This window comes from Jaculus jaculus, chromosome 7, assembly GCF_020740685.1.
Source record: "Jaculus jaculus isolate mJacJac1 chromosome 7, mJacJac1.mat.Y.cur, whole genome shotgun sequence".
Taxonomy (NCBI): Eukaryota; Metazoa; Chordata; class Mammalia; order Rodentia; family Dipodidae; genus Jaculus; species Jaculus jaculus.
In genome coordinates this window covers 18,793,895-18,819,683 of record NC_059108.1, presented here as the reverse complement: position 1 = coordinate 18,819,683, position 25,789 = coordinate 18,793,895, and the positions used below count along the sequence as shown (strand labels likewise).

Here is a 25,789-nt window from a genome sequence, read left to right as displayed (position 1 = left end):
CAGCCATACCCTACCTGAGTTAAGAGTCTTAACGATCACCCTGGCTTGCTGAGTGGAGAACAGACCCACCACAGGGGAGCTGGGAGCAGGGATGCCCTTGAGAGAGCACCGCAGTGCTCAGGTGGGAGATGCGGCTGGCTTTCCCCAGGGAGCACTTGCCAGGCTGCGAGCCGCAGAGGGGAGAGGGCATGAGCACAGCTTTGAAGTGGAGTGAGGGAAAGTGAGTTTAGGAAGGCGGCGGCATTGCTTTCAGCAGGATGGAGGAGACGCAGGTGGGCCCGACTCGCAGGTCGTGTGGGGGTTGGCTCCGTTGTAGTTGTGGCAACTTTTCAGCATCTGTCCCAGGTTCCAACCGAGATGCTGGCTTGGCAGTTAGATTTAAGAGTCCGTTTGGGGAGAGAGGTCAGGGCTGTGATGGAAACTGGGGAATGCCCCTTATGTGGATGGTGCTGAAGTCCGTGGGTCTGGATCGGATCACCCCAAATCTGAATTCAGACACAGAGGATGGGGTCTGTGACTGAGCCCTGACACCCCTCAATATTAAAAGATGAAGGGAAGAGAAACAGCTCCATAAGGAAGCTGAGAAAAGCCAGTGTGTGAGGCCACAGTGGGAACAAAGGTCCGAGAACGCAGTAGTGGGTGGAGCCACTTATTAGGAGAGACAGACAATTATGGCTGAGTAACTGGGTTCAAGTGTGTCAGAATTACTTCCAGTAACTTTATATTTTGTCCACACAAAAATAACAAACATAGCTGGGCATGGTGGCACACGCCTTTAATCCCAGCACTCGGGAGGCAGAGGTAGGAGGATCGCCATGAGTTCGAGGCCACCCTGAGAGCACATAGTGAGTTCCAGGAAGAGGAACAAGCATATAGCGGTCAGCTAGAAAGGGGAGGGGCCTGACCGGAGGTGTGTGTCGCAGATGGCATCGCAGGTCCACGGGAAGTCCATGGTCCCGAATGTAAAGTGGGACCAGGAAGTGTGGTTGTGTCTAAATCCACTTTTTGCACAACTCCATGGAGATTCACTTCCCCCAATAAGAAAATTTATCTGCTTGGCTGTGAACTGCCTTTACCCCTTTTCTTTTCTTTTCTTTTCTTTTCTTTTCTTTTTTCTTTTCTTTTCTTTTCTTTTCTTTTCTTTTCTTTTCTTTTCTTTTCTTTTCTTTTCTTCTCTTCTCTCTTCTTTTCTTCTCTTCTCTCTTCTCTCTTCTCTCTTCTCTCCTCTCTCTTCTTCTCTTCTCTTCTCTTTTCTTTTTTCTTTTCCACTTTAGGGAGAGAGAGACAGACAGACAGACTCACACACACAGAATTGGCATGCCAGGGCCTCAGTCACTACAATTGAACTCCAGACGCTTGAGCCACCTAGTGGGCATGTGTGACCTTGCGCTTGCCTCACCTTTGTGTGTCCAGCTTATGTGGGATTTAGAAAGTCGAACATGGGTCCTTAGCCTTCGCAGGCAAGCTCCTTAACCACTAAGCCATCTCTCTAGCCCCTGCCTTTGCTGCTTGATTAACTTTCCACCAATGCATACCATATTAGAGATACATATGCAAATCTGTCACCTATCTTCTTACCTACGTCTCCTACCAATGCAAATAAATGATAAATTGTTAAACAAGTCAGGAAGGGAAACGAGCTCTGTCAACCATGGAAATCCAGAGCCACCTCAAGGTTTACCCTGGCAGTGTTCAAATCCAGTCTCTGGGCCTGTACTGAGTAGTGATGTTGTGAGACCGTCTTTTATGAAGTGGGCAGGCAAACATGAGATCGAGTTCCTTCTCTTGCCAAGGGGAGATGACTTGCCAGCCTCTCCCATGTGTTGGGACTGGAGCCCCAAACCACCTGTAGGTGGGTGTGTAGTGAGGGAGAGTGCCCTGACTGACCTGGCCTCCTCTCTGGTGTGGGCTCCATATAGGCAAGCATCTTCTATTTATAGGAAGGTGGAGTCCACACTTACTCCCAGGGGTCAGGAGTGGCCAAAGTGTATGGGCTTTGCATCAGGCAAACACCCAAGGCTGAAGTAAAGTGACCCAATTCACTCTACTCTCCTTTCTTACTCTGCAGGGTTGGGGAGCCGAATATCATCGCCAAGATGTCACGAGCACCCCCTGCTGGATTGAAATTCATCTTCACGGACCGCTGCAGTGGTTGGACAAGGTTCTGACTCAGATGGGCTCCCCACATAACCCCATTTCGTCAGTGTCTTAACACTGGTGCCATAAGCTACGTTTCCATAAAATACAAGCTGTTGCAGATAGTGGCTTATACCCTTGCAGATTTGCAGCTAACAGAAGTTTGTGAGTACACATGGAAATACATATAATGTGTAGTATTCATATTTTTGTCACCATGTGTCTTGTGCTACCTGGATAACCTGGGGCCAGTACCGTGAGATTGGAAGAGCATGTTTTTCTGGACTAGTGCTATGTGGGAGGAAATTTTTTGGTGGGGTCCCATCAGCATATCCCTGTACAGCATGTTTTGTGACCCAACAGAAAGACTCAAGCTCCTTATGTAGCAAAAGGTCAGGTATGTAATCCAGGAACAAGTCACAGTTTCAGACGAAACAATCCAACACCTGGAGTTAAAATGTTACTGGCAAGAGAGAAAATCAGCCTTGGTCACTGACATAGGAGATGAGCTGCAGACACTTCTTGCGTGTAGCTCAATGACTGTGCCGTTACTGACGGTAGGTTGTAAAGAAATTTAAACTGTGATTGGAAAAGGAAGAAACTGTGAACCTTAGAGTCACACTGCTTCAATCTAATAAGGGAAGACAAATATGAAAATAGCATGAAACGACCTACATCCCCAGGGGCTGCAGCCTTCCACATTGGAAGCCAGGCTGGGGTCTTCCTGGTTCCTCCTGTGGCCGCCGAGAGCACCTGTGTGCACGACACCATGTGCAGAGCCTGTGCACCAGGAAGCTGCGCCATCCAAGGCTGCACAGAGCATCGCGTGGTTACGGCCGCCGTCTCACATTCCCTCCGTGCCGCCTCGGCAGGTGCTGCTTTGCCATGTTTCCTTCCTGTTGACAGACCCCGGCTACTTACAGGAGACTGCGCCACTGTAGTCAGCACGCTTTGTCAAATATAACCTGCATTGCTGAAGTTCCCAGCGGGGTAAGTCCAGCAGCCTCTTCTAAAGCTAAAGACTTGGAAATGAAAGAAAGGGAGAATATTTCATGTTCCCTGTTGATTTGGGAGAAAAGTGATGGTGAATAACCGAGCAGCTGTAAAATATACATGTAATTAAAAACCTGTTCTTTCTTTGGATGATAAAGGGGAACCCCCCCCCCCCCCGGACTTCTGAGCACTTGCCACTCACTAATCACTGCATTGCTTGGAAAAACATCACACACCCTTTGAAAGAGGTATAACTTAGGATGGCACCTCTGCTTATAAAAGACAGACCTACAGTAATCCAGCAGTTTTCTTAATTTGTCCATTCTGTCTAGCCTTGCTGCACATGTAGCTGTCTCTCATTTGGATCATATTTGGTAGAAATGATCATGTAGAAAAGACGTGAGTGAGCTACTACTGACACTTGTAATGACTAGTCCTATCCCATAAAACCTTCACATATGTGTATGTATATTGTAGCAAGCACTTATTACATTTTACATTAACACCTGAGTGTGTGGAACAAACCATAGTTTGTAGGTTCTTCAACTGTATCTATGAGTGCCAGGTACAATGTCAAGTTACCATGGGATCAAATGTAATCTAGAGACAGTCCCAGACTTCATGGAGACAAGCCTGTAATACTCGTCTTTCAGAACTTTAAAAGTGAAACATGCAAACTTTCCTTGGTTTGAAAATATGTAACTGGCTTATCTGTATCTTGAAATCTCATTTCTTCTCAGAACAATCATGTGAATCCTTGGGTAAATGCTACTTCCATGTCTCAAAGGTTTTTTCTTTTTCCTCCCACCCATGCATCCCTGTTGTCTGATAATTCTCCAGTTCCCTTTTCCATAGACGTCCTTAATATGGTAGCTTTCATCTGAGTACCAGTTAATGGGAGAGCTTCAAAGACATAACATTTGCTCCAGAGATCACACACACTGCTCTTGACTCTCCATAACTTGTCAACATCATCCCTCTGGTCATCGGTACTTTTATAGAACTGTTCAGAAGTAGTGACATAAAAATACCATAAACTACTTGGATTTCTCTGCAGCTTTAGGAAACCGGACAAAATACTGCAGTGTGATTTCTGTGAAAAGGAAATCATTAAGCTAGCACATACCATATAACTTTCTCATGCATGTCTCACCAAAAATCTTCATTCAGTTACCTGTGAAGTTCAGAAGAGAAGTTGATCCTCTAGCTTTGGCTGATAACAGTTCTCAAGAGTTGTAATGCAGTATTTGATTTCAGACTTCTGAATATGGCCAATTAGCTTTAAAAGAACTGAATAATATCGTTTTACATGTTAAAGATGAAAGGGGATGAAAAACCAGGGCTGCAAACACGTTTCACATATGTTTTCCTGAACCAGGGTCAGGAGACAGAGCACAGTTGTCCAGGTGCCTGTGAAGATTCATCATCTCAAGTCAGTAATTGGTGTGGAACAAAAATGAGACATGATTCAGTCAGCAGAGACTCTGGGAGCCATCAGGGCTTTTCATCCCCAAACTCATCATTCTTAACGCATACCTTTTACTTTTTAAGAATTCAGCATAAAGCAGGAAATGTTGGCCAACTACCTACTTCCTACCACTTAGGATCCTGTTTTTCATAGTCTTCTAAGTATTTTGGTATCCCCATAACAGCCACAAAACAACAGCAACAGCACATGTTATAAATAGCGCTTGCTTAACACTGAATGTGTCCCAAATACTTGATGTATATATGTAGTAAATAAAAATATATGTCATGCATTCCAACTTTTCTGACCTGCTATGATTCAACAGCTAAACTGTACAAGGTTAGGTGACCTTGGCATACATTAAAAATGAATTCAATAAATGTAAAGCACGCAAAAAAAAAAAACAAGGTAAAAACCTCTCTATTTGATTGAAGTAATGCTTTTGATTATAACAACCTTGCCTTCTTATCCCTTTGCTGCACACATATATTGTCATCCAACTGTTTATAATAAACAATACTGCACTGAGATATCTTCTGGCTTGTTTTTTTTTTTTTTCTATACATTGTATAGAGAGACTCAAAGCATAATGTCAGTGGCTTCTTAAGACACTTAAATTGTTCTGATTGGAAAATAGGATTAAAAAACAATTACCATGCAGGTGGTGGTGCATTTGAACACATTGGACTGGCATTAAGCATGGAAGATACTGGGAATCAACTTCAGAGACATACAGCTGCTCCCTAGCTTATGATCAGCTCATGTCCCATTAAACCTTTTGCAAGGTGGAACCATTGGAAGTGAAAAATGCATTTAATGCAACTCTCCTTATGTAGCTTCATGGTAGAGCACTTGCTAATATGTGCAAGGCCATGGGCTCAATCTACAGCACCAAAAACAAACAAAAACAACAGAAAAACCACCACCAACAAATGAACAGAATAACACAACCAATGCAAACAACAAAACAAACAGTGGTAAAATAGTCTTTGGAGAAAGACCAGCAGGTAGGTCGTATTTCTCTTTGCACCTCCCCATGGTTTTGGTTTGGAAATTTCCAACACTAACTTGCAATCTATTAAAGACAATATTAAAGACAATATATGCTGTCTGAAAACATTAGCCAAGTTTTCAGAAGGGGCATTTTTTGTTATGCCCAGTTCTTGGCACCCCTAGTGACCACCAAGGAGAACCAAACACATATGCAAAGGCAAGGAGCTTTATTTCGGGTTTAAGCTTGGACTCTTGACTTCACCAAGGCAATGGGTCCATACAAGAGCCCTGGATAGCAGGAGGGTAGGGTTTTTATGGGGATTTGAACAAAGAAGAAGGAGTTGGGTACGTGATTAGTTGATTTAAACAGTAGCTGCACTTGTACTCTTCTGATTGGCTTAGGATATTGGTGGCAAAGTTGGCTGGCAGGAGCTAGGGGAACTTCAGGCAGATTAGGTAATCTCCATTGTGATTGGCTAAGCAAGCAGTGGTAACATTTGTATGCTTCTGATTGGCTGGGGCAGAAAGGCAGAAGGGACAAGTCTTGGGCAAGTCTCAGGCATGACTAGGGGCTGACTCAGGCCCTTGCTCCCGTATCTTTCCTGTCCATATGTCAGGGCGGTTGCCCTGTGATCAAGCAGGAACTTGAAACTTAGGCCTAGCCAGGGCAGTGTCCTACTGAAACCTGTCAAGGTCTCAGTTTAGTTTCTGGGTCTTTCATTTTTATTATCTTAGATCTTCTACATACTCACTTATGAGATGGTCCTGTGCAGACACAAGGGCGGTAGATTCTGTCTTTGAGGAGGTTAGCAAGATTGTGCCAATATACGCATAGACCAGGTGTCCCCCTTAAACTCAGGGGTTGGTTCCCAGATGGTGGGAATTTGAGAAGTGGAGCCTTGCTGAAGGAGGCCTAGGAGGCCTGTTGTTGGGGGCCAGCTTAGGGCTGTTGCAGCCAGGTGGCCTTGTTCACTTTCTCGCTGCCTCTGCACTGACATCTTTTCCCTGCCCTCGCGGAGCTTACTCACTCAGGACCGTAAGCTAAAATAAACAACTCTCCTCCCATCAGCTGATTTTGGTTGTGTTCTGTCCCAGGAACAAGAAGCTTACTATCTCCTGTTAGAGACTGCTGGCGGTGGGGGGTGGGGACTAAGAAGTGACTTTGTCATCAGGCTTGGGGCAGAGGTGATGTACTTGGGGGACTTCCGGGATGATCCAATCTGCCTTTCTTCTGGTCAGCTTGCACAGGAAGTCATCTCATTCATAAGCCAGGTTAGGTTCCTAGTCTCTGCTCCCATGGTAACTGGTGCCCATATACGTTTAGTTTCTAGGTCCTGCCTGTACCACCATGATTATTTGTCCGTCCTCTACCAGCTAGTTTTTCAGGGACAAAAGGTTGTCTCCACTCATTTTCACCAGTTTTTTTTTTTTTTTTTTTTTAGCTTCATAATGTCTAGACAAAGTTATTTTAAAATGAGATATAAAATGTGAAATTTGTTAAGAAAGGCACTTGGAGTCCCATTGTGAAGGCAGGACTATTTGCTTCCAGTTCTCTTTTTAAAAAAAAATCCATAGCTTGTGTTGATAAATTTCTTCCTCCCATACATGGTGCCTGGCTTGGAGGTCCATCCCAGCAGTGTGGAGCTGACTACAATGATCCATTTGAGAGAAGATTCCATGAGCTTCTGAAAAGGTATATTCTGTGGTGTTGGATGAAATATTCTGTAGATGTCTATTAAGTCTATTTGATCTACAGTGTTGTTTAGCTCCATTATTTCTCTCCTAGTTTTCTATTTAGATCACCTGTTTATTGACAATAATTGGTTATTAAAGTCACCCAATATTATTGTGTTTGATATAGGAAGGGAAAAGACTTCCTGATAAAACCCCAGTAGCTCAGGAAATTAAACAATCACTTCAACTATTGGGATTTCATGAAGCTGAAAAGTTTTTTCACAGACAAACATACAATAAGCAGAGCCAATAGATTACCCACAGAATAGGAGAAAAGTTTTGTCAGCTATGCAACTGACAGAATGCCTAATTTCTAGAATCTGCAAAGAACTCAAAAACCTAAACAATAAAAGTCAAACAACCCACTCACCAAATGGGGCAGAGAACTGAACAGGGAGTTCTTAGAGGAAGAAATACAAATAGCAAATGAACACTTAAGAAAATGTTCAACACCCCTAATCATTAGGGAAATGCAAATTAAAATAACTGTAAGATTCCACCTTAACCCAGTAAGGATAGCAAACATTTAGAAAAATCAAATGAAAACAAATGCTGGTGAGGATGAGGAGAAATAGGAACCCTTACTTACTATTGGTGGGAATGTAAGATGGTACAACCACTATGGAAAGCGGTATGGAGACTCCTAAAAAGGTTGACTAGAGAGTTACCAACAGACCCAGTTATTCTCTTACTGAGCATTTACCCTAAATGCTTCAGCTCAGAGATATTTGCTCAACCATGTTTATAGCTGCTCAATTCATAATAGCTAAGAACTGGAATCAACACAGATGCCCATCATCAGACGAATGGATAACCAAGATGTGGTATATCTACACAATGGAATTCTACACAGCAGTAAGGAAAAATGATACAATGAAATTTGAAGAAAAATGGTCAAACTTGGGACAGATCATTCTTAGGAAACTCACCCAATCACAGAAAGACAATCGTAGCATGGTTTCACTCATCTGTGGCTCCTAATCTGAATCTGCCCAAGACACTGACATACCTAATAGGCATCTCGAGGACTGGACAATAGGGAGGGTGGGGCAGGAGAGGAGGGTAATGGCGGGGGGGGACACAAAACTGGACCCGAATGGAAGTGGTACCATAAAATCCTATATCCTGAAAGACAGACTAAGAGGTTGAATCTTCATCAGGTCCTTAGAAGGAACGCCTGAATCAAAGGGCCTGTAGAGGGTATGATGAAGACTGACCTTACTCTTCTGTTCTCTCCCTCTCTCTTCTTTCTTTCTCTTTTATATTACCTATCTTTTTCTTACTTCTTTTCCCTTGGTGCTGGCACCAGGATGTGGTTAACATCTACAATGAGCTGTTGACCAGAGAGACCTAAAAAGTTTCCCAAAAGAAGATAGATTTCTGTCAGAGCACTTGATTACCTACCAAAGGTTAATGGTAAAACGCTACTTCCAAAGATACCATATGCTGTTGGTATAGAACATGGAGTGACCTGGCTGGAACCTGGAAGAGAGTCAGTTAGCTTGCCTATGGCCAGAAAGTGCGACATGAGCAACTGGGGGAAAATGACCAGCATCTGTCCAAACAACTCATGGTCTAAGCTACTCAGCAGCAAACAACCTGAACTGATGCTCAGCCAAGTGCAATAGTGGTACACAGCCATGGTGGGTAACCAACTGCTCTTGAATTGGATAAAAAATCCACTCAGTGGAATGGAACTGATAGCTGGAACTGGGAAACAAGTCAGAATCATTTCCAAAAATCAAGTCTGCTCTCCAATATCAAGCTTCCACCAATATTGGGCTACAGGAGGGCCTAAAACTATTAAATTCCCTATAAAATAATAATAGTCACCTCATTTATCCAGTGCTGACTTCACTCTTCATTGGAGAATCTGCTTCTCTTTTTCAGATGGACGCAGAACCGGGGGAGAGATTTTAGCCCATTGCACCTGACCAGGGCGCCAGCTGAAATCATAAAGTAATTGGGGAAATAAGCAAGAGTGCTGCTTTCTTGGTGAACCTGGTACCAGAACAAGGATGAAGGAGATAGACACAGAACACTCAACTCCTACCAAACCAGATACCCAGAGACACAGAGGCTCCCAAGACCTCATCACTGCAGTAGACATAAAATGAACCCAACATGGCTCAGGGAAATTCACAGAAGAGAGGGTGGAAACATTGTTAGAGCCACAAGTTGGGACATTACACACAGAGACATTGCCTCTTCCCCATAACTGATGACTACCCCCACAATGCATCACCCACATTTCCCAATGAGGAGCGTCCCTTCAGAGGAAGGAGGACAGAGAAGAGGCTAAAAATACCAACATGGCTGTTTATACGCTGAGTATATACATAACAAATAAAGAAAAAATCAAAATGAAAATCCCACAAACACACACACTCCAAACCAATGTGAGTATATGGGCATGAGGTTGTTAATGAAGCAAATTAAAAAGTCAACACTTACTAAACTGGTTAGCATGAATTTGGCTATATTGAAACATGTTGAAATTAATAAAATATGTTGAAAATAATAAAATATATCAACTTAGAAGTATTTTCTCATTTATTTGTTTTTACTGAAATTCTTCCTTTATATCTTGACAACAGGTCCTTCATATTAAAGGTTGATGACCTTTGACCCTCCTAGTACTTTTCCAACTTGAAATCTTTTATATAAAAATCTTGGTCTGGAAGGATGGCTCAGCAGTTAAGATGCTTGCCTGCAAAGCCAAAGGATCCAGATTCATTTCCCTAGAACCCATTTAAGATGGATGCACAGGGTGGCACGTGCATCTGGAGTTCGTTTGCAGTGGCTGGAGACCCTGGAAAGCCCATTGTCTCTCTGTCTCTCTCTCAAAATGAATAAATATAAAAAATTTAAAGCTGGGCGTGGTGGCATGTGCCTTTAATCCCAGCACTTGGGAGGCAGAAGTAGGAGGATTGCTGTGAGTTCAAAGCTACCCTGAGACTCCATAGTGAATTCCAGGTCAGCCTGGGCTAGAGTGAAACCCTACCTCGAAAACCAACAACAACAAAAAAATTTTAAAATTAAAAAAACTTTAAGTTGTTTGAGATAGTTTTGATTGGGATAGGATACAACAAATGGAAACTATTCCAAAAAACAAAACAGCCAATTGTGAAGTAATAGAACAATTATTTGTCATTTTTATAAAAGACGCACTTTGGGCTGGAGAGATGGCTTAGCGGTTAAGCGCTTGCCTGTGAAGCCTAAGGACCCCGGTTCGAGGCTCGGTTCCCCAGGTCCCACGTTAGCCAGATGCACAAGGGGGCGCACGCGTCTGGAGTTCATTTGCAGTGGCTGGAAGCCCTGGCGCGCCCATTCTCTCTCTCTCTCCCTCTATCTGTCTTTCTCTCTGTGTCTGTTGCTCTCAAATAAATAAATAAATAAAATTAAAAAAAGACGCATTTTATAAATTTTTAATTTTTTTAATAAGAGAGAGAGAAAGGGAGAGAATTGGTGCACCAGGGCCTCTAGACCCTGCAGTCGAACTCCAGACATGGTGGGCCTGTGTGACCTTGCGCTTTCACCACCTTGTGTGTCTGCCTCACGTGGGATCTGGAGAGTTGATAATGAAATGGTTCCTTAGGCTTAGCAGGCAAGCACTTTAACTGCTAAGCCATCTCTCCAGCCCTGAAAGTTACATTTTTATCTTAACGAGATAGACTGTATATTGAGTAGCTTTACTAAAAAGTGATCTTGGACTGATGCTGTATGACCTCTGAGGCTTTATGTGAACGGGTGACAACGTGTCATTCTTTCTGAACCAGCTGCCATGTTGTGAGGAAGTCCAGGCCCTGTGAAGAGGTCATGTGTCCATGTGCTAGTGAACAGCTTAGGTCTAGGTCCCAGTCAACAGCCAGCATCACCTCCCAGGTAGGTGAATGAATGAGCCAATAGATGATTCTGTCATCCAGCCTTCGAGATCTCTCAACTAATGTCATACAGAGACCTGACAGTTACAGACTTGGGAGCAAAATAACCCAGCTATTGTTTTAAGTCACTAGGTTTGAGGTGATTTAGGATGCAGCAAAAGATAATCAAAATAGACTGGCTGTGGGTGGAAGGTTACATAAGTCATGGTGCTTGGGAAATGGCCCTGTTGGCAATGTGTTTGCCATGCAAATTTGAGGGCCAGGGTTTAAATCCACAACACCCACCAAGTGCTGGGTGGGCATGGTGGCCTGCCTGTAATCTCAGCACTTGAGAGGCGGAGATGGGGGATGCCCAGGGGCAAACTAGCTGGCTAGATCAACTGAACCGGTGATCTCTGAGTTCAGTGAAAGGTCCTGTCTTAACAAAATAAGGCGGAAAAATGATAGATGCTGCCACCCAGCCTCGACCCCCCGTGGCCATGCACCCATAATCCTATAAACATGCATGCACACAATGCAAAATAGAACACATAAAGCTAACTCTGAAAGGAATAATGATGATGATAACACAGGTAAATTATTAAGAAGGTTAAATTTCTGTTAAAATTATACAGATAAAAAGATGTCTTAACTTTTGAAAGATGTCCTTTATCAAGAAAAGTCACATGTTTTCTGTTTCATTCTGCTATGCTTGATGTTAGAGAAGAATAAGTTAGTAGAAAGAGAAATTTTAGGAACAAAATGACAAAGAAAAGGTAAGGGTACTGTGTGACAAGCCAGAAGACGACATCTATTTCTTTGACATATGGTACTGCATGCTGTTTCCCAATTGATGTTCTAGGTGTACAAAATACAGTATCCAACACAGTAGATGTTTAATAAAGAATTTCTGGGACTGGGCTGGAGACATGGCTGAGCAGTTAAGGTGCTTGCCTCCAAAGCCTAAGGACCCAGGTTCAATCCTCCAAGACCCAGGTAAGCCAGGTGCACAAGGTGGCGCGTGTATCTGGAGTTTGTTTGCAGTGGCTAGAGTCCCTGGCACATCCATACTCTCTCTCTTCATCTCTCCCCCATCTCTCTATCTCAAATAAAAATAAATTTAAAAAACCCAAACAAACAGAATTTATGGGGCTGGAGAAATGGCTTAGCAGTCAAGATACTTGCTTGCAAAGCACAAGGACCCAGGTTTGATTCCCCAGTCCCCACGTAAGCCAGATGCACAAGGTGGCACATTGGTCTGGAGTTTGCTAGAGGCCCAGGCATGTCCATTTTCTCTCGCTCTCTCTCTCAAATTAATTAATTAATTAGAAAAGAATTTCAGAATTAATACATGAATACAAGTCACACTAAATCAAATGGAATAGGATCCCCCCCCCACACTTTTTTTTGTTTTTGGGTTTTCAAGGTAGGGTTTCCCTCTAGAACAGGCTGATCTGGTAATCACTATGGAGTCTCAGGGTAGCCTCAAACTCATGGCCATCCTCCTACCTCTGCCTCCTGAGAGATGGGATTAAAGGCATGCGCCACCATGCCCGGCTGGGATTCCCATTTTTGAATGACAATTTTGATGTATTTTATCAATATTTATGAAAATACCAGTATTTTTCTAAACAGGCTTTTATGGTTTGAAATATGTCCCCTGAAAATTACTTACGTTGAAACCCTTAACCCCAGTGTGACAGCATGTGGCAATAGATCCTTAAAGAATAAATAATTAGGATTAAATGAGGTCAAAAGATGGGTCTAAAACCAAGTGTGTGGGGACACATCTTTAATCCCTAGAGACGGCGGAAAGGAAAGGGGCACTGCCGTGGGCTGGAGGCCAGCCTGGGACTACAAAGTGAGTTCCAGGTCAGCCTGGGCTAGAGTGAGACCCTTCCTCGAAAAAAAAAAAAAAAAAAAAACCAAAAAAATTAAAATTAAAAAGAAAGGAGCATGAGGCAGCAGAGCTAGCCATGCACCGGGAAGCGGTCCTGTGAGGACACAGTAAGAAGACAGCCATCTGCAAGCCTAGCAGAGTGCCCTTGGGAGACACCAAACTCGCCAATGCCTTGATCTTGAGTTCGCAGCCTCCAGAGCTGTGAAACAAGGGTCCGTGGTTGAAGTCCCTTGGTCTGTGGCATTTTGTTGTGGCAGCTGCAGCAGGCGGCGCAGGCTCCTTCCTGGAGCTTGTTGCAAGCGCTGCCTCCACACTTCACCTGTCACCTGACAGAGGCTCCCCATCCCTGGTCACTTTACATCTTTTCATACTTCTGATCACTGCTGTAATAGTTCCCAATGGATGAGCCCCAACACGTTCAGGAGTTTTATTCCAGCTTGTAACTTGGTGTCACAGTGGGCAGATCCCAGGGTCCAGCCCCAAGGTGTGGGGATGAGTTTGGATTTCCACTGTAAAGGTGTGCAGGTGATGGAGCTCGGCCTGGGGTCTGGGAGTGCTTTTCTCCCTGCATGGATCTGTGTTAGGGGGCTGTCGCAGTCAGGTTCACAATGCTGGCAGAAATCACCTGACCAAGAGTAGCTTGTGGGAAAAAAGGGTATATTTAGGCTTACAGACTCGAGGGGAAGCTCCATGATGGCAGGGAAAACAATGGCATGAGCAGAGGGTGGACATCACCCCATGGCCAACATAAGGTGGACAATAGCAACAGGAGAGCATGCCAAACACTGGCAAGGAAACACTGGCTATAACACCCATAAGCCCGCCCCCAACAATACACTCCTTCCAGGAGGCGTTAATTTCCAATTGCCATCAGCTGGGGAACCTAGCATCCAGAACACCTAAGTTTATGGAGGACACCTGAATCAAACCACCACAGAGGCCAGCTTCTTCTGCTATTATGGAACTTCCCCTGGATCTATAACCTTCAATAAATGTCATTCCACCCATAACTTGTGCCTGGTTTAGAAGTTCATCCTAGCAAAGGAAAACTGACTGCCACATCTGCTTCCCATTGTAAGATACGTTTCTCTGTCTCTTCATCTTTCTGTTTCCCCAAGTGGAAGGTAAAGTCCTTGGGGACACAAAATGTTGCCCTAGTTCCTGTAACAATATCTGGCACACAGTAGCAATTCACCAATATTAAATATATATATATATATGTTTTTTTTAATTTATTTATTTGAGAGGGACAGACACAGAGAGAAAGACAGAGGGAGAGAGAGAGAATGGGCGCACCAGGGCTTCCAGCCTCTGCAAACGAACTCCAGACGCGTGCGTCCCCTTGTGCATCTGGCTAACGTGGGACCTGGGGAACCGAGCCTCGAACTGGGGTCCTTAGGCTTCACAGGCAAGCGCTTAACCGCTAAGCCATCTCCCCAGCCCAAATATATATATTTTTAATTCCCTACTGTACATTCATGAAAAGTAATCTTATTTTTTTTTTAAAAAAAGCATCCTTGTAAAATCAAAAGTGAGATCTTCTTATCCTATATTCTGCAAAAAAAAAGTCCAGTTTTTTTTTTTTCTTCTTCTTTTGTACAAGTGTTCTAAACACCATGGGACATTTGGGTCTCCCACAGGCAAGGGAGAAAGAGGTGACGAGCAGAGAAGGGATCCTGGAGAGTTCTTCCTGGAGGGTTTTGTCATTGCTAACCTTCTGGGCTAGCTCAGGAGTGCTGAGCTGTCACACCACTGCGATTCAAAGTGTCCGTGGCTAACACTAATGAGACCGATAACAGAAGCAGCCTAAGGATGCAATACTCATGGTCCTGGGAACCAGACTACTCCAGAGGGATCGGCACGGGCAACTGAGCAAGAGCAACGGTCACTTTAAAAAAGGTACTGCTTTGGGCTGGAGAGATGGCTTAGCGGTTAAGCGCTTGCCTGTGAAGCCTAAGGACCCCGGTTCGAGGCTCGATTCCCCAGGACCCACGTCAGCCAGATGCACAAGGGGGCGCACGCATCTGGAGTTCGTTTGCAGAGGCTGGAAGCCCTGGCACACCCATTCTCTCTCTATCTGTCTCTTTCTCTCCCTCTCTCTCAAATAAAGAAAAAAACAAAAAATAAACAAAAAATATTAAAATAAAAAAAAGGTACTGCTTTAAATCTAGAGTTGAACAAAGAGCAGTTGTTAAGATGGATTCAGTGTGGAGATCAGGCTGCATCCTGCCCTCAGTTACTCCACATGGTGAAACACTGTGGTCTTCCTCACTGTGCATCGCCCGAGACACTCCACTTTACCAGCAGGTTTTGACTCCATCTTGAGGATGCAGGATGACTTTCACTCTCTCTCTCTCTCTCCCCTACCTCATTCTCTGCCAAATAAATAAATGAATAAAAATAAAATTTTTTAAAGAAAGAAAGAAAGAAAAAAGAAATTTCTTGAATTCTGCCGAGTTTTGTGAAGACACCACTTTATTTCTGTAGGTGAGGTTCTGGAACGTTTCTTCTTCATTGTGCTCTGTTCTTTGAAAACAAGAGATGCTTGAATGGGAATTTCAAAATTGTCTGGGTGGGAGAGATGGCTCAGTGGTTAAGGAATTTGCCTGCAAAGTCAAAGGACCCAGGTTCAATTCCCCAGGACCCATTAAGCTTGATGCACAAGGTGACACGTGCATCTGGAAGAGTTCATTTGCAGTGGGCTGCAGGGCCTGTCAAACCCATCCCCTCTCTCTCTCCTACCTCTTTCTCTCTTTCAAATAAATAAAAATAAGATATTTTTTAAAAAATGTCTTTATTGGTCAATCCTATTGCCTTGCCAGCAAAGATAATTTCTACTATGTATTTTGTTCCCTTATCTATTTTTTCAACCAAAGAATCAAAGCCTAGTTCTTATAAAACACAGATAACTTAATTGTGGTTCACTATCTGTTTATGGTGGGGGGTAAAATACTGACTGTATCCACAGCAAACAAAGAGAAAATATGAGAATATCATTTAATCATCTCATGTTGCTCAGAGTGTTCTCTTGTCTCCAAATCCTATTCATAAAATAAGCATTACTTCATTACTGTTTATTTGGACTTGTTTTAATTGAACAGATAAATAAAGTTTCAGGTTGTTTTCCAATGAATTCCCATAGCAATAAGCGATTAAACTCCACTCTCTCTAACTCCCTAGCCTGCACTGCAAATCAGGGTGAAGTCATCGTTTCTCAAAGAAATTCCACGGAGTATATGATTTTATACTATGCGCTTATCATAAATTATGGCATGAGAATAAGAACAGTAAGCTAGTCATAAAACATATACATTTATATAGATAATAGCAGGACTAGATTGACTGTGATCTGTGTTAATGTGATGTGTCTTTTCTTTACAAACATTCTACCCTGCTTTGACCAACATGATAGTCACTAGCTACATATGTTAATCTGCTGTAAACATATACATATATAACTAACTACTACATGAGTTAAATAACTATCCAGATGTTTAGTTACCCTATCTGCATTTCATACACTGAATAGTTCCATTAAAGCCTATCATCACTATAGTCAACAATGTAGAGGACATTTTCAATTGGAAGTTTGAGTTTGTTTTGTTTTTAAATGTGGTCTCATACTGTAGCCCAGACTGACCTTGACCTTAAGATCTTTCTGGGCTGGAGAGATGGCTTAGCAGCTAAGGTGCTTGCCTGTGAAGCCTAAGGACATATTGTTTGGCTCTCCAGTTCCAATGTGAGCCAGACGTATAAGGTGACACAAACATGCACGGTCACACACGCACACAATGTGGCTCATGTGTCTGGAGTTCGGTTGCAGCGGTGGGAGGTCATGGCCTGTCAATTCTCTCTCTCTGTCATTAAAAAAATAAAGCTCTTTCTGTCTCAGTCTAGTGAGTTCTGGGATTACAGGCATGTGCCAACACACCCACCCACACAGCTTTTGCAGAAAGTTCTATTGTATAACACTGTTACTCTGATCCTGAAACTTGACATAATAGTTTACTCCTTAAATAATACCTTTTTATTATACGATTAATATTCTTAATATATAGCATATGGAAATTTAAAGATAAGCTGAGCAAATTCCATAACCATCAGCAGCTATGATGCACAGATGACTACCCAGTATTGTGTATTTATTTTGGTTCCTCCTTATATAAAATTGGAAACAAAATGCAACATACTGCACTAACCATGTCTTAATATATCTCATCAAATATATTATGAATATTTATGTCATTTTCCTCTACATTATTTTACATGGATAAATGCTCAGATTATTGCTATGTGATTATCAATACAGACCACTATCATACTTCATTCAATTATTTCCTGGAATATTTTTATGTGTTTCTGTTGTGTCTTTCCTGAGGAGGCATTAACAAATGCCTTTCACCACCAGATTGGGCACCATGACTGACCAAAAATCGATTCCACCCAAGTCCAGATTGGTGTTTTATTTATTTTTTATTTTTTGTTTATTTTTATTTATTTGTTTATTTGAGAGCAACAGACAGACAGAGAGAGAAAGAGGCAGAGAGAGAGAGAGAGAGAGAGAGTGGGAGAGAGGGAGGGAGAGAGAGAATGGACACACACTAGGGCTTCACTCTAAATAAGCTCCTGCTGCATGCGCCACGTTGTGCCTCTGGCTAATGTGGGTCCTGGGGAATCAAGCCTCGAACCAGAGTCCTTAGGCTTCACAGGCAAGCGCTTAACCGCTGAACTGATGAGTTTATTGGGGTTACTTACAGGAGCATGGGGAACTAACTTAAAGGTAACTGCCATTACTCAAAGGGCCTTAGAGTTCCCTGCACACCCTGCAGGCTCCTCCACCATAGAGTCCCTTCTTGCTCTGTGATTTTTTTTTTACAGCCTTTTTAACCTTGGGGAGGAGCACTCTGACTGTTTTAACTTTCTAAGCATCCTGAGCCTTGTAGGTTTCACTACTTCCCTGAGTCTCACACCCCTTCCATCTCCCTCCCAAACACAATGTTTCATCCCAGAAATGAGCTACCGAAAGTCTCTCTTAGGAAAACGTCTGTAGGTGAATCTTTGAAGCTACCTATTATTTTGTAGTATAAATCTTTGAATTAGAATTATTAGCTGTTGATTTACTTCCAAAGCATCACTTTCATGGTGCTTAGGGGTTGAATCTAGGGCCCTTCACGTGGTAGGCAAGTGCCTACTATTGAGCTATAAGTGGTAGGAAAAATCTAATCAAGAAACACCTCCATATTTTTTAATTTTTGAGACAGAATATTACTAACATATCCTGGTTGTTACTGAACTTGGTGTGTTTTCCAAGCAAGCCTTAAATATATAACCCTCTTCTTAGCCTCCTGAGTAACAGTCTGAACTCAAGTGTCTTTCCTTTTTCTTTTCCTATCTTTCTTTCTTTCTTCCTTCCTTCCCTCCCTCCCTTCCTTCCTTCCTTCTTTTCTTCCTTCCTTCCTGCTTTCTTTCTTTCTTTTTTTCTTTTTTTTGAGGCAGGGTCTCACTCTAGCCCAGGCTGACCTGTAGTCTCTGGGCGGTCTCGAACTCATGGTGATCCTCTACCTGTGCTGGGATTAAAGGCGTGTTGCCACCACGCCCAGCCCTCAAGTGTTTTTTATATAGAACAGGATTTGGTGATGTAACATCCAGGTACCCTCCTAGCTATCTGTGTTCAGGAATTTCTCAATGAATGACAAAATTTGAATTTTCTCAGAAAAAGCGGGGAAATTGTTAAAAACTATGTAGGCATGCGAAAGCCCGCAAAGAATCCAATTCCCGTGGTGCACATGCGTTCAGCAGCTGAGAGCTGGCCACTAGGTGGCAGTAGCACACAATGCACTTTCTTGGGAGGCGCTGTGATAGATTTACGTGACCTGATGGAGGAAAGGGAAAGGGACCCTTCCTGCCAACCCTAAGGGGAGGGGGTAAGGCTAAAGAGAACAGAGAGGGAGGCTCAGTGGCTAGTTGATGCAGGACTAGGGAGTGTCTGGTCAGAGAACTAGCAAAGGCAACAAGGTTTAGGAAGATTTGCGTAGCTCCAGAGTTCGTCTTCTTCAAGGCTAAATGGATATGGGTTGTAATTCTTGAAGTAGGAAGAACGGGCATGGCTAAAAATGATCTAAAAGTACGCTTATGAGCTGGGCATGGAAACACATGCCTGTAATCCAAACATTGGGGAAGCAAGTTTCAGGCCAACCTGGCTACACAGAAAGTTTCATTCCAGCCTCAACTACATAGTGAGTCACTAAAAAGCACAACAAAGAAGTAAAGAAATAAGTTGATGAATAAATAAGACATTTAGGAGTTTATGTACAATCTGATGTGCACAAATTGGAGCTTCTGAGCTAATAGGCCTATCCTTTACTGAAGGAATCAATGATATGGGGCCAGTACACAGGGCCATCTGGAGGTTTTTTTGTTTGTTTGTTTTTTTGTTTTTTCGAGGTAAGGTTTCATTCTAGTCTAGGATGACCTGGAATTCACTCTGTATTCTCAGGGTGGCCTCGAACTCACGGTGATCCTCCTAGCTTTTGCTTCCCAAGTGCTGGGATTAAAGGTGTGTGCCACCACGCCCAGCTGGACTGTTTCCTGTAACGAGTATAACTTACATTTTATTGTTCAGCACTTAATCAATGGATATTAATTAAGTGACTATATAGGTCCTATGCACTGTACCAGAAAATAAGCTTACAAAACTTAGAAAGATGCAATCTTTGATGTTGAGATTTCTCCAACGGGAAGACCCTTCACTGGGAGAGAGAGACCCTGAACCCACAGGAAGCTAGTGATTGCTGCCTGCTAGTGTCTGCTCCTCCCCAGAATAACAAGGTCACTACTGATAATTATTTTGCAGTGGCAATGCCAGACAAACACACGTGAAAATATTCTACAATCAGTTGACTTTTTCCTCCAACTCCGTAGTTAACCACTGAAAGCAGACCCAATCCATCGTAGTCATTCACACATATCCAAGGGGGGTGGGGGCTGAGGGAAGCGTTGGCTGTACATAGTTATCAGTTGACGTCTGTCATTAGCATGAAGAATTAAACCTGTTCTTCATTTCCCGTTGGAGTGGAATCTAGCTAGCTCTGTGGCATCTTTATTTCTGTCAGTCCTTCTGTTCTCCACTAACCTGACCTAGAAATTGAAGAAGTATGTTTGTCATCTTCTCTTTCCAACCCAACATAGAGTGAGTCACACAGTCGCATGGTCAATGACCTTTGTGTCACTGTAACGTTATGTGCCATGGCCTGGTTCTGGTCTGCATTTCCGCTAACAGTTGTTTCACCAAACACTTCCTGTTCTCAAATCTCAGGCTCCCCTTCACTGTTGTTGAAATGATGTTCCCGTGTCGTCATTTCTCCCTTCCAAAGTGCCCTAGTAATCCTCCTGTGACACTCAGATCCCGCGAGACTTTAGCACTGCGCTCGCTTGTTCCCGCTGCACCTTCTGCCTCACATGTCACACAACACCAGTGTTCACCGTAACACGCTTGACATGTTCATCTCCTGTACTTTCCTTCCAGAATAGGTTCCTTACAGGCTGCTTATCGAGTGCAGAGATTTCAAGGCTAGCCCTGACACACCCATCCTCTCTCTGCCTCTCTCAAATAACAACAACAAAAACAATCCAAGGCTAAACATCAGAATATCATCTTAAATAACCATTTCCAAATGTCCTTAGCTGGCTGAAACATACCTGGTCTCTAACCAGAACTTTAACTGAACTTCTTTTTAACTTATTTATTTATATTTTTTTAGCGAGACAGAGGCAAACAGAAAGAGAGAGAATGGGGGGGGGGGGGCGTATCAGAGCTTCCTGACACTGTAAACAAACTCCAGATGCATGTGACACTTTGTGCATCTGGGTTTATGTGGAAAATGGGGAATCAAATCCAGGTTGTCAGGCTTTGCAAACAAGTGATTTGACCAGTGAGCCATCTCACCAATCCCTGAACTTCTTTAAAAAAATATTTTGGGGGCTGTGGGAGATGGCTCGGCAGTGAAAGGTGATTGAATGGAGGCTGTGTTTACCCAGATTTGATTCTGCAGTAGCAACGTAAAGCCAGATGCATTTATAGTAGCAAGATGCCACAAGCCTCCCTTATTCTCTCTTTTTCCTTCCTCCCTCCCTCTCTCTCTCTCTCTCTCTCTCTCTTTCTCCTCTGTTAATAAATAACTACAAATATTTTTTAAAAGTTATTCATTTATTTATTTAAGAGAGAAAGAGAATGGGTATGCCAGAGCTTCTGGCTGCTCCAAATGAATTTCAGACATATGTGCCACTTTGTGTATCTGGCTTTACATGGGTACTGGTGAATTGAAACTATGTCAATAGGCTTTGCAAGAAAGTGCCTTTAACCACTGAATCATTCCTCATTCCCAAGCAAACTCCCCACTACTTTTCAAGGCAGGCTCTTACTCTAGCCCAGGCTGACCTGGAATTCATTCTGTAGTCCCAGGTTGGCCAAGGACTCTCAGAGATCCTCCTACCTCAGTCTTCCGAATGCTGGGATTAATGATGTGAGCCACCACACCTGGCTTTTTTGAAATTTTTCAGAGGTTTTTCTTAGTTAGTCTTGGGTCTAATCATTTGTGTCCTTATTTCTCTTATGCTGTGTCTAAAATGTAATTCAATGGCATATTCCAGAAAGACAAGATCTTATTTTTACCTTTAAAAAAATGGAGGACTCTTCTTGGTCACTTAGAGATGGTTCCTTTTTGTCCTCCTGAGTGGCTCAGTTCCTCTTTAAGTGGATGATAGTCTTGGTGTTTTAAACAGCAGAGTGCCCAGAACAGCTAGTCTAGTGGAGGGGATTCCTCCCAAGGGAATCTCTGTCAACCCGAACTCCAAATGGCCCTTTGGGATCGACAGGCTCCAGAGACCATTTCATCTTGCCCAGCAGGACTCACGACTCGAGGGCATGCCTCTCAGAGTCACCGCTCTTTGACCCAGGCTCTGGGCCAGTGAATCAGCGCCTCCTCTTTGGCAAGTCATAGTGCCACAGCTTGCACTGGGCTCTTGCAGAAAGTCCTGGTCACTTAAAAAAAAAAAATTAGAGAGAGAAAGAGAGAATGGGCACACCAGGGCCTCTATCCACTGCAAACGAACTCCAGATGCGTGTGCCACCTTGTGCATCTGGCTTACATGGGTCTTGGGGAATTGAACATGGGTCCTCAGGCAGGCAAGTGCCTTTAACCAGTAAGCCTTCTCTCCACCCCCCACCCCCCAGCATCTTTTTAATGTGGATACTAGGGATTGGACTCAGGTCCTCATGCTTAAAAGACAAACACTTGACTGATAATTTTTCCAGTTATTTTAGTATTAAGTTTTAATATTTTACTTATTTACTTGAAGTGAGAAAAAGGGAGAGAATGGATGTGGCAGGCCTTCCAGCCATTGCAAATGAACTTCAGATGCATGCACCACCTTGTGCATCTGGTTTCATGTGGGGACTGGGATCTCAAACTAGGGTCCTTAGGCTTTTCAGGCAAGCACCTTAACTGCTACACCATCTCTCCAGGTCCAGTATTAAGAATTTGAGTTTAAAATTTTCTAGGTTTGGGGGCTGTTGAGGTGGCTTAGCAGTTAATGCGCTTGTCTGTGAAGTGGAAGAACTCATGTTCAAATGTCCAAATCCCACATATCCAGACACAGTGACGCAAGCATGCAATGTTGCACGTGAGTCAGGAGTTCATTGGCAGCAAGCTGAAGGTCCTGGTGTGCCTGTTCACTCTCTCTCAAAATAAAAATATAAATCAATCGGGCTGGGGAGATGGCTCAGCAATTAAGTCACTTGCCTGCAAGGCCTAAGGACCTAAGTTCAATTCCCAAGGACCCATGTAAGCCAGATGCACAAGGTGGTGCATTCATCTGGAGTTCGTGTGCAGCAGCTGGAGGCCCTGGTTCACCCATTCCCTTTCTCTCTCTCTTAAATAAATATAAATACTTAAAAATATAAACAAATGAACTGGGTGTGGTAGCGCATGCCTTTAATTCCAGCACTCGGGAGGCAGAGGTAGGAGGATTGCTGCGAGTTCAAGGCCACCCTGAGACTACAGAATGAATTCCAGGTTAGCCTGAGCTAGAGTGAGACCCTACCTTGGGGGAAAAAAAAAAAATATATATATATATATATATATATATATATATATATATATATATGTGTATGTATAAATAAAATTTTCTAGGTTTAGAAGAGTACCTAATATTGTTTGCTGTGACCACCATTGATACAATAAATGGGACAAATTTTATATTATGTGATTCACTGATAAGATGTAATTACTGAAAAATTGAATAGGTGTATAATATTAATAAGTGGTGGTTGTAGTTAATAGGACATCAGTATGGTTTTCATCTCCATCCAATCACAGACCCAGGCAGGTGACATGGACATTCCATAGCATTTTAAGTTGACAGACTGAAATGGACATAGGTCTAGAACACACAGAGATCTCTGTCACAGAATCCACTTTGTCACAGAACTAATGGTAGAATAACTAATGAGCACAGAAATATTGATATGAGCAGGACTATTAGTTAAAATCCATGTAACCCCAATGTGTGTCAGCTTTCCTTAATGATGCACTTACCACATATGAATTTGTCAGATGAATATTAGCTTCATGAAAGATTGTATAAACCTATGTTGTTTATTTCCATTCAAAAATATTTCAAGTCTCCCAGTTCAAAATTTTTCCAGTTTTTCCCAATTTATACTAAACATTTTATACTAATAAAATGGTTACATTGTTCCAGAGAAATTGTTTTTCCCTTGGAGCAGCAACTTTGGAAGGCTTCAACTCCATAGTTAGAGAAATATGATTTTAATAGTGCATTTGTAGGTAAACACATTAGGGATTGACTCACAGTAGCTAGAGTCACTAGAGTTTTCTTCCTTTCACCAAGTTCTGGGAAGATTGCCTTCTTCATGAGACAGTTGTCTGTGGAACTGTACTAGGGCTGGGACAAGCAGTTGAGAATTAAAAAAAAAATCTAAATGTTTTATTTATTTATTTATTTGAGAGAGAAGGAGGGAGAGAGAGGAGAAAGAGACAGAGGGAGGGAGAGAAAGTGGCACGCCAGGGCCTCTAGTCACTGCAAAGGAACTCCATTTGACTATTTTTCTCTCTTTTTTAAAACAGGCTCACATTCTAGCCCAGAATGACCTGGAATTCATTCTGTAGTCCAGGCTGGCCTCAATCTCAAGGCAATCCATCTACTTTAGCCTCCTGCTGAATGCTGGGATTAAAGGTGTACACCTTATTTTCTTTCCTTTCTTTTTTTTTTTTTTTAATTTCTTTTATTTGAGAGAGATAAAACAGAGAGAGAATGGGCACACTGGGGCCTTCAGCCACTGTAAACAAATTCCAGACATATGTGCCACCTTGTGCATCTGGCTTACGTGGACCCTGGGGAATTGAACCTGGGTCCTTTGTCTTCACAGGCCTTAACCACTAAGCTATCTCTCCAGCCCCTTATTTTCTTTTTTTACAGGACAATTTCTGCCTTTGCTTTTTGCCTTATTTTGTTTTCTGTAGTCCCGGACTGGCGTCCAACTTAAACAGATCCTCCTAACTCTGACTCCTCCCCAACCTCCATTGCCCTGCAGTGTTGGGATTAAAGGCATGGGCTGGCATGTCCAACTTTGCCTGTTCTTTTAAAAATGATTTATTTGATTATTTATTTAACTGAGGATGTCTGAGAGCCCTCTTTGTAGACTTACTGGAAGGAACACCCATGTTCAAAGAGCTTCAGGTGGGAGTTCCCCTTCTCCCTTCCCTGACTCGCATGTTCTCCTTAAGCTTCAGGCCTATATCTACACCAGAGGCTGGAAGGACAAGCTCTCTCTCTATATATACGGAATTAAGGCATCAATGAAGTACTTTATACACACACACACACACACACACACACACACACACACACACACATTCTTTTCATTTTATTTTTTCTGATTTATGATTTGAGACACAGAGAGAGAAAGAGAGAGAGACATACATATTCTTTTCATTTTATTTTTTTCTGATTTATGATTTGAGACACAGAGAGAGAAAGAGAGAGAAAGAGAGAGAAAGAGAGAGAATGGGCATGCCAGGGCCCCTAGCTACGGCAAACAATCTCCAGATGCATGCACCACCATGTGTATCTGGCTTACATGGGACCTGGAGAATTGAACCCAGGTCCTTAGGCTTCACTGGCAAATGCCTTAACCGCTAAGCCATCTCTCCAGCCCTCTTTTTTTAAAAATATTTTTTTTTGTCCACTTTTAAAATTTGTTTATTTGAGAGTGACAGACACAGAAAGAAAGACAGATAGAGGGAGAGAGAGAGAATGGGCGCGCCAGGGCCTCCAGCCACTGCAAACGAACTCCAGACGCGTGCGCCCCCTTGTGCATCTGGCTGACGTGGGTCCTGGGGAATCGAGCCTCGAACCGGGGTCCTTAGGCTTCACAGGCAAGCGCTTAACCGCTAACCCATCTCTCCAGCCCCAGCCCTCTTCATTTAGTCACCAGATCAAAGGACAGAAGGGTCAAATCTCTAGAAATCACTTTTGCCCCCTCCCAGGCAAGTCAAACTATTCTCAGGATGTGCTGACAATCCCAGGAGTTAGCCACTGGAGCCTTTAGAGGCCCCGATCACGAAAGTGACTTCCCAGGTGGAGAAGGGCTCCTGGAACGACTTTTTCAAGAGCAGAGAA

At 43.0% G+C, this 25,789-nt stretch overlaps 1 protein-coding gene across 1 annotated transcript in view; it reads left to right on the top strand.

Moving 5' to 3' along the window:
* The window catches only part of Smad9 (SMAD family member 9), a 62,982-nt gene extending 57,855 nt beyond the window's left edge, over positions 1-5,127 (top strand). Inside the window, exon 6 of the mRNA XM_045154923.1 lies at positions 2,069-5,127. Within this exon, the coding sequence (XP_045010858.1) occupies positions 2,069-2,212 (144 nt within the window). The 3' untranslated portion in view covers positions 2,213-5,127. The remainder of the gene's footprint in view (positions 1-2,068) is intronic.
* The last annotated feature ends 20,662 nt before the right edge of the window (positions 5,128-25,789 follow it).